Genomic DNA, 16,701 nt, shown 5'->3' on the forward strand with positions numbered 1-16,701 from the left:
AATCTTTACACTAAGAAAAACACATTATTGAGCTTGGTAATTTTATATAATTGATTATGATGATTTTTAAAAGCATATCCATAGATCATCTATAAACAATGTAGTCTAGCAGAGTCAAATTAGAGCTGTTGAAACTTCAAGTTGTTTTGTTGACTTACGTTTCATGGGTGCCAAAAAAGAAGATAGGATACTTGTTTGCTGGAGGCTTCACAGCTCCCTCTGGAAGTTCATCAATCTATTAAGGATAAATTTAGTTATTAAATATTGAGTTAAATCATGTAAAATAGCATAACACGATATAACCATTGTTCTGATAATTTATTGCTAATTTCAAAATAAAATTACTTTAATCAAAATCCCAGTAGTTTTTCTTTTCTTGAACCTTACAAAATGATTCTTAAGGTCATATTTGGCCCATGACATGGAGAGTAACACTGTAAATTGGTTATAACCATATGGTAATACATAATCAGGAGCCAAAACGACTCATTTCCTTCAACTGAATAGAATTACTCCTAGGAATCTGTTCTAGTGAAATAATTAAAAAGAATAACAAAAAAAGAAACAGAAAGATGCACTTTTTGGGGATAATAGTGAATTTTACACACACACACACACACCCACCCAGAAACATAAGTGTTGCAAGACAGAAGAATTACGGAAAATTAACTCGATGAAATATTACGTAGTCATTAAAAGATATCTCTTGCCTAGACTACTGCAAGCCTCTCTCCCGCCCAGTTAAGCTAGAATTACCTTTTAAAATGCGCATTTGTTTATTTCACTTCCCTGCTTCAAATCCTACAGCTTCTCACTGCTTACAGCATTCCTAGTTATGCCTCTGAAACCTCCGGAGCTTTTTAAAAATAAAGATACTTCAGCCGGTCCCCAGACCTACCAATTCTTACATACAGCTGAGGTTGAGAACCTCTAATAGGATAAAGTCCAAATCCTTAGAATGTTATACAGTTACTTATACATTACTCCCCAGAATGTTTCAAGATATGGTCCTTGACTCCCAAATCTCCACCTGTAGTCTCAACCTTTCCTTTGAACTCTGGGCATTAAATCACAAACGTCTACAAATGATTTCCATTTACAGGTCCTACAAACAGCTTAAACTAAAGAAAAGTTTACAAATCCGATAAGAGGCAGACTTGTACTTTAGAGAGCCAGAAAAAAAGGTCTGGTATCCAGTCTCTTGAAATATGCAGGCCTTCTTAACAAACATATGGCAACAGCCTGAAGGTTACTACACCATCACAAGTTCATCTCTGAACTGAACCAATTCGTGTATCACAGAGCAGAGGCTCTGGTGTACTGAGAAAAGATGGCCTTTGAACCTAGAAACTTGTAGTTAAGTCCTGCTTCTGATTTAAATTGTGATATCGAAGGTATCACTTAATTTAATCTCTTGAGACCTTGACTTTCACATGTATAAAATGAGATGGTTGCACTAGGCAACCTTTAGGTTTCCTTTAGTCCTGAAATTTCATAGCTTGTCTAAAACTGAACCAATTTTCTGTGAATTTGTTGTTTCCTATTTTAATTATTGGTATACTGTTACCAAGAAAGAAACGTTAATCTTTTTATTATTTCCTCAAGCTCCATATTCAATTTTTCACCAAATTCTGCCAATTCAGTTCCTGAAATGTCTCGCAAATTGATCACCATTCCCATTACTATATTCGGTTCCCTTATTCAAGTTCTTATGATCTTCTGACAAGGCCATTATAGCAGCCTTTCAAAATATCTCCTTGTCTCCAGGCTTTCCTGTTACCTACTATACGGATTTCTGTGAAAACCTTGTATGGGGCCGGCCCCGTGGCTTAGCGGTTAAGTGCGCATGCTCCACTACCGGCGGCCTGGGTTCGGATCCTGGGCGCGCAACGATGCACCACTTGTCGGGCCATGCTGAGGTGGCGTCTCACACACAGCAACTAGCAGGATGTGCAACTATGACATACAACTGTCTACTGGGGCTTTGGGGAGAAAAAGGGAAAAAAATAAAGGAGGAGGATTGGCAATAGATGTTAGCTCAGGGCCGGTCTTCCTCAGCAAAAAGAGGAGGATTGTCAGGGATGTTAGCCCAGGGCTGATCTTCCTCACAAAAAAAAACCAAAACAAAACCTTGTATGTATTACATTCAATACTATACCACAAAGACAATTTAAAACAAATAATTCCATTTTGAATAAACTCAATATATATTCAATTATATGTATATATAATTGTGGTAAAAAAACATAAAAATTAACTATTTTGAATGTACAGTTTAGTGTTAAGAATATTCATACTGTTGTGAAACAGATGTCCAGAAGATGAATATATTTTAAATCAACAAAAAACAGAACTTAAAATGCAAATGAATAAGTTTATGTATGTGGTAGACACTGAATTACTAGTTGACAAAACACCATCACGTTTTTTTTTACTCGTGAGAAAACTGAAAGTGAACATTTAAAAAAATCTTTTAAAACTTTTCTTTCAAACAAAAACACAACTTTTGGTTAAACTCTTCCTTCGCTATAATGTTATATAACTACTACCTACTGCAAAAGTTGGAAAGTGATGGCCCTTGGGCCATTTCTGGCCTGAAGACATGTGTTGTTTGGCTCATACAGTGTTTTTTAAAGACTGAATTAGTTAGCAATGCTTTAAAACTGGAAGACTTACATTAAAATCCAGATTAATAGCTTCTCTGAAAAAAATATTGAAGATAGGGATAAGCAACACTAAGCTTATATTCCCACAAGGCAACAATTAGCTGAAGATGATCAACAGTTGCCACCTTTAGATAAGGTATGAGCTCTCAAGTTCCTTACACTCCCCACTACTCTCCAGATAATGTTGTAAATGTCCGCTTTCCTTATTTACATTGCTTGCCTGGCCCCTCTGAGTGTTTGAGTTCAAGCTCCCTGTAATAGATATTGTCAAAAAGAGTAACTGGCCTTATCATCATGCTGGTTCCCTCATAAAGGTGTTAAATAATGTGTTGACATGCACTCATTATATTTTATTGAGAGTCTTATTTTTAACTTTTTTGAAAATTATACTTTGACAATTTTGGAATTATACTAAGTTGTTCAAGTGGACACACCTTCCTGAACCAATTAAAGAGTGCACCTCTCAGGAACTGGTTTTTTTTTTTTGGCTCCTAGAGTGAATACCAGTGGCAACAGAACTTGATCTTCAGAGTTTTTGTTTTTCTACTGTTTCTGTTTTCCTGACTTTGTATTTTTACTTTTGTTTCTGGTTCTTGGCTATGTTTGGTTATGATTCTGGTTTGCACATAGCCAGTGTTATTCCCCATAACAGGATGATGAAGACCTACTGTTTTTTGGGTGTGACATGGAAAAGAATCTGGTACATTAGTCTTTTGGTTTGTAGAAGACTATGTCTTGCTTCTACTGGAAAGAAAAGCCCTTTGAGATCCAGATCAGTGAGGGCATTTTGTGTTTCCTTCAACCTGTAGCTAAAGTTTTAGACCTGAAGCTACAAGCTCTCTGTGTGTCTATACTTGAGAGAGACTTTACCCCTCCTTGTGTGAGTTTGAAACATTGTCCTATTTCTGGAAAGGGTATTAAAAAATTAGATATAAACTTCTTAAAAGAGCTCTGTTTTTATTGGTTTATAGATACTAATAAGACTTACAAAAATCTTATCTAAAGAAACAAAAGAACCTCAGGAAATAAAAAAGTGACTATAGAATACTTTAAATATAGTGTCCTTGTTGTTATTGTTCTTTGTCTTCTCTGTTCACTGCAAAGACACAGAGGGGATAAACTGAAGCTCTACCCCTAGGCGTCTACAACTCTACAGCACCATGGTCTTGGGGCCTGGAGGGAAGCACCCTCATGTTTCCTAGAAAACTTGTCCTTCGAGTTTCATCCCTGGACCTTCACCATCAGTGTCACCTGGGAACTCATCAAAAATGCCAGTTCTCAGTCCAGAATACAGACCAACTGACTCACTTTGGGGGTTAAGCCCCCAAATCAGTGTTTTAAGAAGTCTCCAGCTGATTTTGATATTCATTATAAGACATTTCATCCTCTTGCTGTGGTTCCTGTTGATAGCTTGCCTTTGTTTCTTGTGATTAACCTAAGTCTCCCTAAATCTGCAGGATTTTTGCACTGAGATTGCAAAAATACATCACTGCACATTTGTTTTCCTAACATTTAAAAAAAATGTATAAAATGTCAAAATTTCTATTTTTATTAAAGGAGTACTATACCATATTAAATATGGTGGCCTTTTAAGAAAAACCCTTGTCAAGGAAACTGTTAGCTCAGACGCATTTTTTTAAATTGAAGTAACATTGCTTTATAACATTATATAAATTTCAGGTATACATCATTATATATTGATTTCTGTGTAGACCACCTTATGTTCACCACCCAAAGACTAATTACCATCCATCACCATACACACGTGCCCTGTCACCCCTCTCACTCTCCTCTTCCACGCCCCCTTCCCCTCTGGAAACCACCAATCTAATCTCTGTATCTACGAGTTAGTTTCTTGTTGTTGTTTTTATCTTCTATTTATGCATGAGACCATACAGTATTTGACTTTCTCTGTCTGACTTATTTGACTTCGCATAATACCCTCAAGGTCCATCCATGTGGTCGCAAATGGCAAGATTTCATCTTTTTTTATAGCTGAGTAGTATTCCATTGTGTGTGTGTGTGTGTGTGTGTGTGTGTGTGTGTATCACATCTTTATCCATTCATCCCTTGATGGGCACTTAGGTTGTTTCCAAGTCTTGGCTATTGTGAATAATGCTGCAACGAATATAGGGGTGCACATATCTTGATGCATTCATGTTTTCGTGTTCTTTGGATAAATACTCAGTAGTGGAATAGCTGGGTCATATGGTATTTCGATTTTCAATTTTTTAAGAAATCTCCATACTGTTTTCCATAATGGCTGTAATAGTTTGCATTCCCACCAACAGTGTATGAAGGTTCCCGCTTCTCCACATCCTCTCCAACATTCGTTATTTTTTGTCCTGGTAATTATAGCCATTCTAATAGGTGTAAGGTGATATCTCATTGTAGTTTTGATTTGCATTTCCCTGATGATTAGTGACGCTGAACATCTTTTCATGTGCCTGTTGGCCATCCGTATATCTTCTCTGGAAAAACGTCTGTCCATATCCTCTGCCCATTTTTTGATTGGGTTGTTTTTTGTTGTTGTTGAGTTGTATGAGTTCTTTATATATTTTGGAGACTAACCCCTTGTCGGATATATGATTTGCAAATATCTTCTCCCAGTTGGTAGGTTGTCTTTTGGTTTTGTTCATAGTTTCCCTTGCCTTGCAGAAGCTCTTTAGTCTGATGAAGTTCCATTTGTTTATTTTCCCTTTGTTTCTCTTGCTGGAGTAGATATGGTATTCAAAAAGATACTTCTAAGAGTGATGTCAAAGAGTGTACTGCCTATATTTTCTTCTAGGAGTTTTATGGTTTCACATTTTACCTTCAAGTCTTTAATCCATTTTGAGTTCATTTTTGTGTATGGTGAAAGATCATGGTCTACTTTCACTTTTGCATGAAGCTATCCAGTTTTCCCAACACCATTTATTAAAGAGACTTTCCTTTCTCCATTATATGTTCTTAGCTCCTTTGTCAAAGATTAGCTGTCCATATATATGTGGTTTTATTTCTGGGCTTTCAATTCTGTTCCATTGATCTATGTGTCTGTTTTTGTAGGCAATGTATTCTTTTTTTTTTTTTTTTAATTTATTTTTTCCCCCAAAGCCCCAGTAGATAGCTGCATGTCATAGCTGCACATCCTTCTAGCTGCTGCATGTGGGACGTGGCCTCAGCGAGGCCAGAGAAGTGGTGCGTCGGTGCGCGCCCGGGATCCGAACCCGGGCCGCCAGCAGCGGAGCGCGCGCACTCAACCGCTAAGCCACGGAGCTGGCCCGGCAATGTATTCTTAATTTCTCTTTTTCCTACTTCGTTGTTAGTGTATAGAAACGCAACTGATTTTTGTATGCTGATTTTGTATCCTGCAACTTTACTGTATTTATTTATTATTTCTAATAGTTTTTTGGTGGATTTTTAAGGATTTTCTCTATATAAAATCATGTCACCTGCAAATAGTGACAGTTTTACTTCTTCCTTTCCAGGTTGGAACCCTTTCATTTCTTTTTCTTGCCTGGCTACTTTGGCTAGGACTTCCAATACTGTTATATAAGAGTGGCAAAAGTGGGCATCCTTGTCTGGTTCCTGTTCTTAGGAGGATAGCTTTCAGTTTTTCTCCAATGAGTATGATGTTAGCTGTGGGTGTGTCATATATGGCCTTTATTATGTTGAGGTACTTTCCTTCTCTACCCATTTTATTGAGAGTTTTTATCATAAATGGATTCTGTATCTTGTTGAATGCTTCCTCTGCATCTATTGAGATGATCCTGTGATTTTTATTCTTCATTTTGTTGATGGAGTGTACCACATTGTTGGATTTGTGGATGTTGACCACCCCTGCATCCCTGGAATAAATCCCACTTGATCATGGTGTATGATCTCTCTTTTTTGTTGTTGATGTTTTAATGGTTTTTAACATTGTGAAATTTTGGGTTGTGCATTTTTGTTTGTCCATCACCATATATATGACTCCCTTCACCCCTTGTGCCCACCCCCTACCCCCACTGCCCCTGGTAACCACAGTACAGTTCTCTCTGTCCGTGTGTTGGTTTATATTCCACATATGAGTGAGATCATACAGTGTTTGTCTTTCTCTTTCCGGCTTATTTCACTTAACATAATACGTTCCAGGCCCATCCATGTTGTTGCAAGTGGGATGATTTTGTCTTTTTTTATGGCTGAATAGTATTCCATTGTATATATATACCACATTTTCTTAATCCAATCGTCAGTCGAGGGACACTTAGGTTGCTTCCACTTCTTGGCTACAGTGAATAATGCTGCAATGAACATAGGGGTGCATAAGCCTCTTTGGATTGTTGATTTCAGGTTCGTTGGATAGATTCCCAGTAATGGGATGGCTGGGTCATAGGGCATCTCTATTTTTAAGTTTTTGAGGAATCTCCATACCGTTTTCCATAGAGGCTGCACCAGATTGCATTCCCACCAGCTGCATATGAGGGTTCCTCTTTCTCCACATCCTCTCCAACACTTGTTGTTTTTTGTCTTGGTGATTATAGCCATTCTAATGGGCGTGAGGTGGTATCTTAGTGTTGTTTTGATTTGCATTGCCCTGATGATTAGTGATGTGGAACATCTTTACATGTGCCTATTGGGCATCTGTATATCTTCTTTGGAGAAGTGTCTGTTCATTTCCTCTGCCCATTTTCTGATCAGATTGTTTGTTTTTTGTTGTTCAGTTGTGTGAGTTCTTTATATATTATGGAGATCAACCCCTTGACAGATGTATGTTTTGCAAATATTCTCTCCCAGCTGGTGGGTTGTCTGTTCATCTTGATTCTGGTTTCATTTGTCTTATAGAAGCTCTTGAATCTGATAAAGTCCCACTTGTTTATTTTTTCTTTAGTTTCCCTAGTCTGGGTAGGCATGTCACCCGAAAAGATTCCTTTATGACCAACGTCAAATAGTGTGTTGCCTATATTTTCTTCTATGAGTTTTATAGTTTCAGGTCTCACCTTCAGGTCTTTGATCCATTTTGAGTTAATTTTTGTAAATGGCGATAGCAGATGGTCCACTTTCATTCTTTTGCATGTGGCTGTCCAGTTTTCCCAACACCATTTATTGGAGAGACTTTCCTTTCTCCATTGTATGTTCTTAGCACCTTTGTTGAAAATTAGCTGTCCGCATATGTGGGGTTTTATTTCTGGGCTTTCAATTCTGTTCCATTGATCTGTGTGTCTGTTTTTGTACCAGTACCATGCTGTTTTGATTACTATTGCTTTGTACTATCTTTTGAAGTCAGGAATTGTGATGCCTCCTGCTTTGTTCTTTTTTCTTAGGATTGCTTTAGCTATTCGGGATCTTTTGTTGCCCCGTATAAATTTTAGTATTCTTTTTTCTATTTCTGTGAAGAATGTCATTGGGATTCTGATTGGGATTGCATTGAATCTGTAGATTGCTTTAGGTAATATAGACATTTTAACTATGTTCATTTTTCCAATCCACGTGCATGGGATATCTTTCCATTTCTTTATGTCATCATGGATTTCTTTCAATAATGTCTTGTAGTTCTCATTGTACAGCTCCTTCACCACCTTGGTAAGATTTATTCCTAGGTATTTTATTCTTTTTGATGCAATTGCAAATGGTATTATCTTTTTGAGCTCTCTTTCTGTTAGTTCATTATTAGCATACAGAAATGCAACTGATTTTTGTAGATTGATTATATACCCTCAACTTTGCTGTAGTTGTTGATTGTTTCTAATAGTTTTCCAACAGGTTCTTTAGGGTTTTCTATATATACAATCATGTCATCTGCAAATAGTGAGAGTTTCACTTTTTTGTTACCTATTTGGATTCCTTTTATTCCTTTTTCTTGCCTAATTGCTCTGGCCAAAACCTCCAGTATTATGTTGAACAGGAGTGGTGAGAGTGGGCAGCCCTGCCTCGTTCCTGTTCTCAGAGGAATGGCTTTCAGTCTTTCCCCGTTGAGTATGATGTTGGCTGTGGGTTTGTCATAAATAGCCTTTACTATGTTGAGGTACTTTCCTTCTATTCCCACTTTACTGAGAGTTTTTATCATAAATGGATGTTGTATCTTGTCAAATGCCTTCTCTGCGTCTATTGAGATGATCATGTGGTTTTTCTTCTTTGTTTTGTTGATGTGATGTATCACGTTGATTGATTTGCAGATGTTGAACCATCCCTGCATCCCTAGTATAAATTCCACTTGATCATGGTGTATGATCTTTTTAATGTATTGCTGTATTTGGTTTGCCAATATTTTGTTGAGGATTTTTGCATCAATGTTCATCAGCGATATTGGCTTGTAATTTTCTTTCTTTGTATTGTCTTTGTCTGGCTTTGGTATCAGGGTGATGTTGGCCTCATATAATGATTTAGGAAGTGTTCCATCTTCCTCTATTTTTTGGAATAGTTTGAGAAGGATGGGTATTAAATCTTCTTTGAATATTTGGTAAAATTCACCAGAGAAGCCATCTGGTCCTGGACTTTTATTTTTTTGGAGGTTTTTGATTACTATTTGAATCTCTTTACTTGTGATTGGTCTATTCAGATTCTCCATTTCTTCTTGGTTCAGTTTTTGGAGGTTGTATGAGTCTAAGAATTTATCCATTTCTTCTAGATTGTCCAATTTGTTGGCATTTAATTTTTCATAGTATTCTCTTATAATCCTCTGTATTTCCGTGGTATCCATTGTAATTTCTCCTCTTTCATTTCTAATTTTATTTACTTGAGCCTTTTCTCTTTTTTTCTTAGGAAGCCTGGCTAAGGGTTTGTCGATTTTGTTTATCTTCTCAAAGAACCAACTCTTTGTTTCATTAATCCTTTCTACTGTTTTTTTGGTCTCAATTTCATTTATTTCTGCTCTGATTTTTATTATTTCTCTCCTTCTGCTGACTTTGGGCTTTGTTTGTTCTTCTTTTTCTAGTTCTGTTAGGTGTAATTTAAGGTTACCTATTTGGGCTTTTTCTTGTTTCTTAAGGTGGGCTTGTATCGCTATGAGTTTACCGCTCAGGACCGCTTTTGCTGTATCCCATATGGTTTGATATGGCATATTATCATTTTCGTTTGTTTCCGGATAGTTTTTGATTTCTCCTTTAATTTCATCAATGATCCATTGGTTGTTCAGTAGCATGTTGTTTAATCTCCACATTTTTGTCACTTTCCCAGTTTTTTTTTCGTGGTTCATTTCCAGTTTCATAGCATTATGGTCTGAAAAGATGCTTGTTAGGATTTCAATCTTCTTAAATTTATTGAGGCTTGCTTTATTTCCCAACATATGGTCTATCCTAGAGAACATTCCATGTGCGCTTGAGAAGAATGTGTAGTCAGCTGTTTTTGGATGGAGTGCTCTGTATATGTCTACTAGGTCCATCTCGTCCAGTTTTTCATTTAAGTCTGCTATTTCTTTATTGACTTTTTGTCTGGGCGATCTACCCATTGATGTAAGTGGGGTGTTAAGATCCCCTACTATTATTGTGTTGTTGTTAATGTCTCCTTTTAGATTTGTTAATAGTTGCTTTATGTACATTGGTGCTCCTATGTTGGGTGCACATATATTTATAAGTGATATGTCTTCTTGGTGGAGTGTCCCTTTTATCATTATATATTTCCCTTCTTTGTCTTTCTTAACCTGTTTTATCTTGAAGTCTACTTTGTCTGATATGAGTATGGCAACACCTGCTTTCTTTTGTTTGCCATTAGCTTGGAGTATTGTCTTCCATCCTTTCACTCTGAGCCCGTGCTTGTCTTTAGTGCTGAGATGTGTTTCCTGAAGGCAGCATATTGTTGGGTCTTGCTTTTTAATCCATCCTGCCACTCTGTATCTTTTGATTGGAGAGTTCAATCCATTTACATTTAGGGTAATTATTGATATATGAGGGCTTAATGTTGCTGTTTTGTCACTTATTTTCTGGTTCTTTTGCGTTTCCTTTGTTTCTTGTCCCATTTGTTTCAGACTGCCAATTCAGTTTGGTTGTTCTGTCTTATGACTCTTCTAGTTTTCTCTTTGTTTATCATATGTGGTTTTGTTTTGATTACTTGTTTAGTGGTTACCTTGAGGTTTGTGTAAAAAACCTGTGTATGAGATAGTCCATTATCTGATGGCCTCCTATTTCCTTATACTAAGTCAGTTCAATCACTTTCCTCTTCCTCTTCTAAGTCGTTCTTGTTATACCTTATTCTATCTTGTGTTGTGGTTGTGTGTTTACAGTGACAAGGTTAAATTTATTTTTGGTGAGTTCCTTCCTTTGATCTTTGATTTTAGTACTTAAGTGGTTGCTAACCTATTCCGGTAAAGATCTACTATTTTTCTGAGTTTATCTACCTATTTTTCTCCTTGTTCCAAGCTTTGTATTCCCTTTCTCTTCTTTTTTTCAGGCCTGAGGGCCTTCTTGAGTATTTCTTGTAGTGGGGGTCTCGTGGCCATGAACTCCCTTAGCTTTTGTTTATCTGGGAGAGTTACTACTTCTCCATCACATTTGAAGGATATTTTTGCTGGATAAATTATTCTTGGCTCAAAGTTTTTGTCTTTCAGTATTTGAATATATCAGTCCAGTCTCTCCTAGCCTGTAAAGTTTCTGTTGAGAAATCCGCTGAGAGCCTGATGGGAGTTCCTTTGTACGTTATTTTTTGTTTTTGTCTAGCTGCCCTTAATATTGTTTCTTTGTCATTGACTCTGGCTAGCCTTACCACTAGGTGTCGTGGAGAGAGCCTTTGTCTGTTAATATATTTAGGTGACCTGTTGGCCTAGCTTATTGGTATTTCCTGCTCCTTCCCCAGATTTGGGAAATTCTCAGCTATTATTTCCTTGAATAGGCTCTCTGTTCCTCTTTCCCTCTCTTCTCCCTCAGGAATACCTATAATTCTTATGTTACATTTCCTAATAGAGTCAGATATTTCTCGGAGTCTTTCTTCATTTTTTAGTCTTAGTTCTCTCTCCTCTTCCATCTGGAGCATATCTGTATTCCTATCCTCTAAAATGCTAATTGTTTCCTCCATATTGTCAGCTCTGTTCTTTAAAGATTCCAGATTCTCCTTTATCTCTTCCATTGTGTTCTTCATCTCCATCAGCACTGATTGGTTTTTCTTTATGATTTCAATCTCTTTTGTGAAGAAACTCCTAATCTCATCGAATTGTTTGTGTTGTCTTGTATTTCGTTGAGCGTTTTTATGATAGCTATTTTGAAATCTCTGTCGTCTAGGTTATGGATTTCTGTGTCTTCGGGGTTGGTTTCTGGGTGCTTGTCATTTTGCTTCTGGTCTGGTGATTTCATATATCTTTGCATTGTGGTCCCTGTGTTGGCTTTGTTTTTCCTCATCCTGGAAATCTCTGGTTGCAACTTCCACCCGCCGCCACTGTGTGGTGGTAAAGGGCTGTGTAGTCTAAGCCCCGTGCACTCTGCCGCGGTTTTTCTGCTGCGATCCGCAGTTTGTTTGTTTTTTTTCCCCCGCTGCGAACCACAGGTCGAGTCGCTTCATCTGGTCTGCCGCGGATCGCTTGGTCTGGTCTGGTTGGTTGAGCTGCAGGGTCTGGTTTGTGGGGAGTGGGGGGCTCTCTCTTTTGCCCTCTGGGTCCCTGGTGTGGGGGGCTTCTCCTTCGCCCCTCGTTATCCGCTCTCTGGGGTGCTCAGATGTTGATGGTAGCCCTGTGGCTCTTCTGAGTCCCCTGTGCGGGAGTTTCCGACTGGCTGAGAGAGCCGGAAAAGCTACGGTTTCCCTGCCAAGGGCCAGCCCTCACCCCTCTCTAGGAGCCTGTGGACCGGGATGGCTGATCTGATGGGGAGGGAGAGGAGTTCTCCTTACCTCTCCCCACTTCCTCTGGGGGCCCAGCACGTTCCACTCTCAGATGTGCGGCAGTGTGGATCTTTCCGATCTAGCTTTTCACTGTCTGGGATTCCATTGTTGGTCTGTGACTGTTCCTTTTGTTGTATCTTATCGGGAAAGAGTTCATGGGAAAGCTCACTCCGCCATGATGCTGACGTCACTCCCTCCATGGTGTATGATCTTTTTAATGTATTGTATTCTATTTGCTAGTATTTTGTTGAGGATTTTTGCATCGATGTTCATCAGTGATATTGGCCTGTAATTTTCTTTTGCATTGCCCTTGTCTGGTTTTGGTATCAGGGTAATGTTGGCCTCATAGAATAACTTAGGAAGCTTCCCCTACTCTTCAAATTTTTAGAAAAGTTTGAGAAGGTCGGGGATAAAGTCTTCTTTGAATGTTTGGTAGAATTCACCAAGGAAGCCGTGAGATGTATTTTTATATAAGAATCTAAATTTAAGTAATCAAAGTGAATCCTTGAACAAATCAGACTGGTTAATAATTCTGGTTTAAAAACAGCTATTTGTCTTTGTCTGGATTTAATCATTGTAGAGTGTAATATTAAGCAAATGTTTTACCTTTTTAAATAAAATTTGGGTTTGTTTTCTCAAAGATACTAATTACTTCTGAATATCTTAAATAGGTCTATCGATAAGCTAATATTACTTCCATATAATGTTTAAGATTAAAGAAAATGTAAACTTGAATTATAATTCTGACAAACTTTTCTATATCAAGAGTAATTATGTTCTGTGGTGTGTTAGATTAAACATAATTTCCAATAGTTAACTTTAAGACTTTGGACTAATATTAAATTGAGTTAGTTAATAGATAATCTTTGCATCCTTGAATAATTTCTACATAAAACAATACGGAAACATTGGTCACCCAGTGTAGTTTTAACATATATATGATTTTAATTTTTATATGTTATGTAGTGGCTATTTTTGCCACTTTAAGAAGGTAGAGAAAGGATATGGGTATTATGTATGTCCATGAGCTTTGCTGGCTTGCTAAAACACTTGTATTTGACAGAAATTTCTCAATTATCTCTCTGTGAAATAGAAGTTAGTTACTTTGGTTAAGTTATAATTAATATGGAGATTGAGACTACAACAACAGTGGCATAGAAGTATGACCATATATGCAAGGTAATGGGATGTGTTTTTGTTTATTAATGGGAAAACATTAGTTTTGTACTTGAAGTAAAGTATCTAGGTTGTTCTAAAATATGAGAGAGGATAATGAAGAACAAAACCTGGATGAATATTGAAAGCTATAGAAGGTCTGTGGAAAGGGAAATTTATTTGTCTTGGGCTGTAACTGCAAATAAGAGTCTAAAAATATGCAATGAAATATTAAAATTTTGCCCAAGCTGCCTCAGTTTTGATGGATTTATTCATAAGATTAAAAAGGGAAAGCTTATAAATCCATTAAGGTCAAATATTTATTAATACAAAACCAGAATTTGGTTTTCTCTGTTAAAATAACAAATTGGTCTTGGAATATTCTGTATGTTCTTAACAAGATGAGTAAGGTTATTTTTTACCCTCTAAATAATCTGCATAGATAGCAAAGATGCCATATCTCATTAGAATAACTTTCTGGACTTTGTGCTGACTGTCATTATCCTTAAATTTGTTTTTAAACAAACAACAAAAGTTCCTTGCTAAAGAGCTATGTTCTTTAAAAAAAAATTGGGTTACCATTTTCTATGTTAATTTAAAACATTACACTGTTACTTCAAGTCATTATTCATTATTCTGATATCTAAGCTCCTATCTTAATCAAGTGATTAAATCTTCTCTGATGACTCTTGTGATGCTGCTGAGTTCAGAGTATTTATTGGGAAATAAATGATTTGGCTCAGATTGTGGTGTAAGACCTAAAGCTCAATATTAAGTGCTGCCTCAGTATCTGCTAAAATCAGGATGGCCTTGAATGGCTAATCGACAAGTTCTCTTGCTCTCTCTGCTCCTGTGGATAAGGTCCCCTAATCAAAAAATCCTCCTTACCAAAAAGAGACCAGGCATAATTTCTACTCATTTCCAAGTGGCAGGTTTCAGTTCCCTGCCAGCCCTTCGAATTATTCAAACAAGCCATCACATCCTCCTGTGGGAACCCCACTCTCTTGATACTACTAAACCTGCCTCCCACTGCCTCTGGTTGTTCACTCTGTTCCTGAGTGCAACCCCCATATGGTCCTGTATGGCATGTAGTGTCCTCTTCTTCTGGGATGTAAGTTTACGTAACTAATAAAACGTTGTCTATCTTATCTGTCCAGTGTTGTGTGTTGAGCCATTCCCATAACTATATAGTGGGAATCCCTCTCTCACCAATAGGGTGAATAGCAGGTGATTAAAACACAGGCAACAACATCGGGGGAATCTAATCAGGATACTAGGGGCAGGGGGTTCCACATGGTAGCTCAAATTTATATGTGTGGTAGCCTAGTGGTTTCATTCATTGTGGGAGTCTAGATGGTAGTTGAGAGTGAGGTGGTGTGGAGGCTGGGATGTCCTAAGGGCCAGAGGGCTAGGCAAAGATACCAAGGTCTCTCCCTCAGCAATGTCAATTCTCTCAGAAATGCTCATGGCCCATTCCCTTACTTCATTCAAATCTCTGCTCAAATAGCACCTCATCCAAGAGCCTTCCCTTATAACCCAACTTAAAATAGCACCTCTTTCCCTGTCATTCTCTATTCTCTTATTCTGCTTTACTTTTATTCTTAGCATTTTCCTGACATTGAGTATTTGTTTGCCTCTTCACATTAGAATATAATCTCCATGAGGGATGAACTTGGTTTGTTTACTACAGTAGCCTTACTGCCTAAAGCAGTGCCTCACAGATGGTAGGTACATAATACATATTCCTTGAGGACCAAGGTTTCCTTATTTACCCAGGATCTGAAGAAGCCTACACTGTGCACATGGAGAGAACCAGTGGCCCCGGCTGTGATGGAGAAGAGAAGGGTATGTTGTGGAACACTTTTAGTAACAGATTACTATGAAAAACTATTATGAAGTTATAGTATATAAAGGAGGTTCTATGCTTAAGAAAAGAAAATAAAGACAAGCAAACTTGCCTCTTTGAATATGCCAATAAGAAAGATTTTGGGGGCTAGGTGACAAAAAATGCAGAGGAAAAAAGACCATTTTAGCTATGAAAGTTTATGAGGTGAGGTTAAATTACAGAGGGGGAAAAAAAGCTTGTGATCTTGTTATAAAAATGGCTTTAGATCAAGAAAAGTCTATAAATGAGTCAACATATTTACTGTGGGGTAAGAAGGGGAAAGCACACTATGGATAAAAGAAATGTGCACAAGAGAAGGGGGAAAGAACTTCTTAAATGTGAGTACATTTGGTTTAATAAACAGGTAACTGGTCAACTTAATATTTGAAAATATTATTTTGTTAAAAGAATCACAAGCATGATGATATAGAAACACCTTCCAAAATGACAGTTTGAAAAATCTCTAGAAAACCAGTCCCTAATTATCTTCAAGTATATAAAAACCATTACCTATTAGTTGATAGGACAATTTCACATTTAAAGACATTTTGTTTTTTACTCAATAAAACTTTGAAAAATCTTGACATTTTTATCTTTAAAAGAATTATAAATAATTTTGAGAGATCATGATATACTTAGAACACAGTGCTTTTAACTTATTGTAGGTTTTATGTAGGTGATAGGCCAGATGACTTATAGAGGTCCCTCATTAGTATGTTACATTGCTGATTCTGGAAGAGCATATGTGGGGCATTAACTCACCTTCATGGTGCACCGTGGGGAGAGCCAGTCTCTGACAACTGGAAAAATTCAGGTTGAACAGTAAAAGGTGAGGGATTTGGTTTACGATTTTCTTAGAAGATCTTCATTTAAACCTCCAGGTCCCCCTTTTTTAAATGTCAGAAGTCACATTTTTGGCCAGGAGCAATCTTAAGGTATGAAGCCTCCCCTGGAGGAGTGGGGGAGCTGAGCAGGGGAGTGTTACCACAATAAGCAGCTTTTGGACTCAGCATAACCAAGACAAGTGTCATAATACCTGGCTTTGCTGGCTATTAACTACAACGGGGAATACTCCCAGAAAAGCTATCAGATACAAGTGAAAGAAAAGCCTGTTCTTAAAGGGCCCATACACAAATTCACCTTTTTCAGAAAGCAACCTAAAATCACCAGAAAGAAAGGGGCACAGTCCTTTGGTAAAAAGAGACCCACCTGATAGGCTCTGGGTGCATCTTGGTG

General features: G+C 37.5%; 1 protein-coding gene across 2 annotated transcripts in view; it reads right to left on the reverse strand.

The window, feature by feature from the left end:
• The window catches only part of HDGFL3 (HDGF like 3), a 77,349-nt gene that overhangs the window by 22,262 nt on the left and 38,386 nt on the right, over positions 1-16,701 (reverse strand). For both annotated transcript variants that reach the window (XM_058542558.1, XM_058542559.1), the window contains exon 2: positions 159-235. In XM_058542558.1, coding sequence (XP_058398541.1) covers positions 159-235 — 77 coding nt within the window. The remainder of the gene's footprint in view (positions 1-158; positions 236-16,701) is intronic.

This window comes from Diceros bicornis, chromosome 5 (genome assembly GCF_020826845.1).
Source record: "Diceros bicornis minor isolate mBicDic1 chromosome 5, mDicBic1.mat.cur, whole genome shotgun sequence".
Taxonomy (NCBI): domain Eukaryota; kingdom Metazoa; phylum Chordata; class Mammalia; order Perissodactyla; family Rhinocerotidae; genus Diceros; species Diceros bicornis.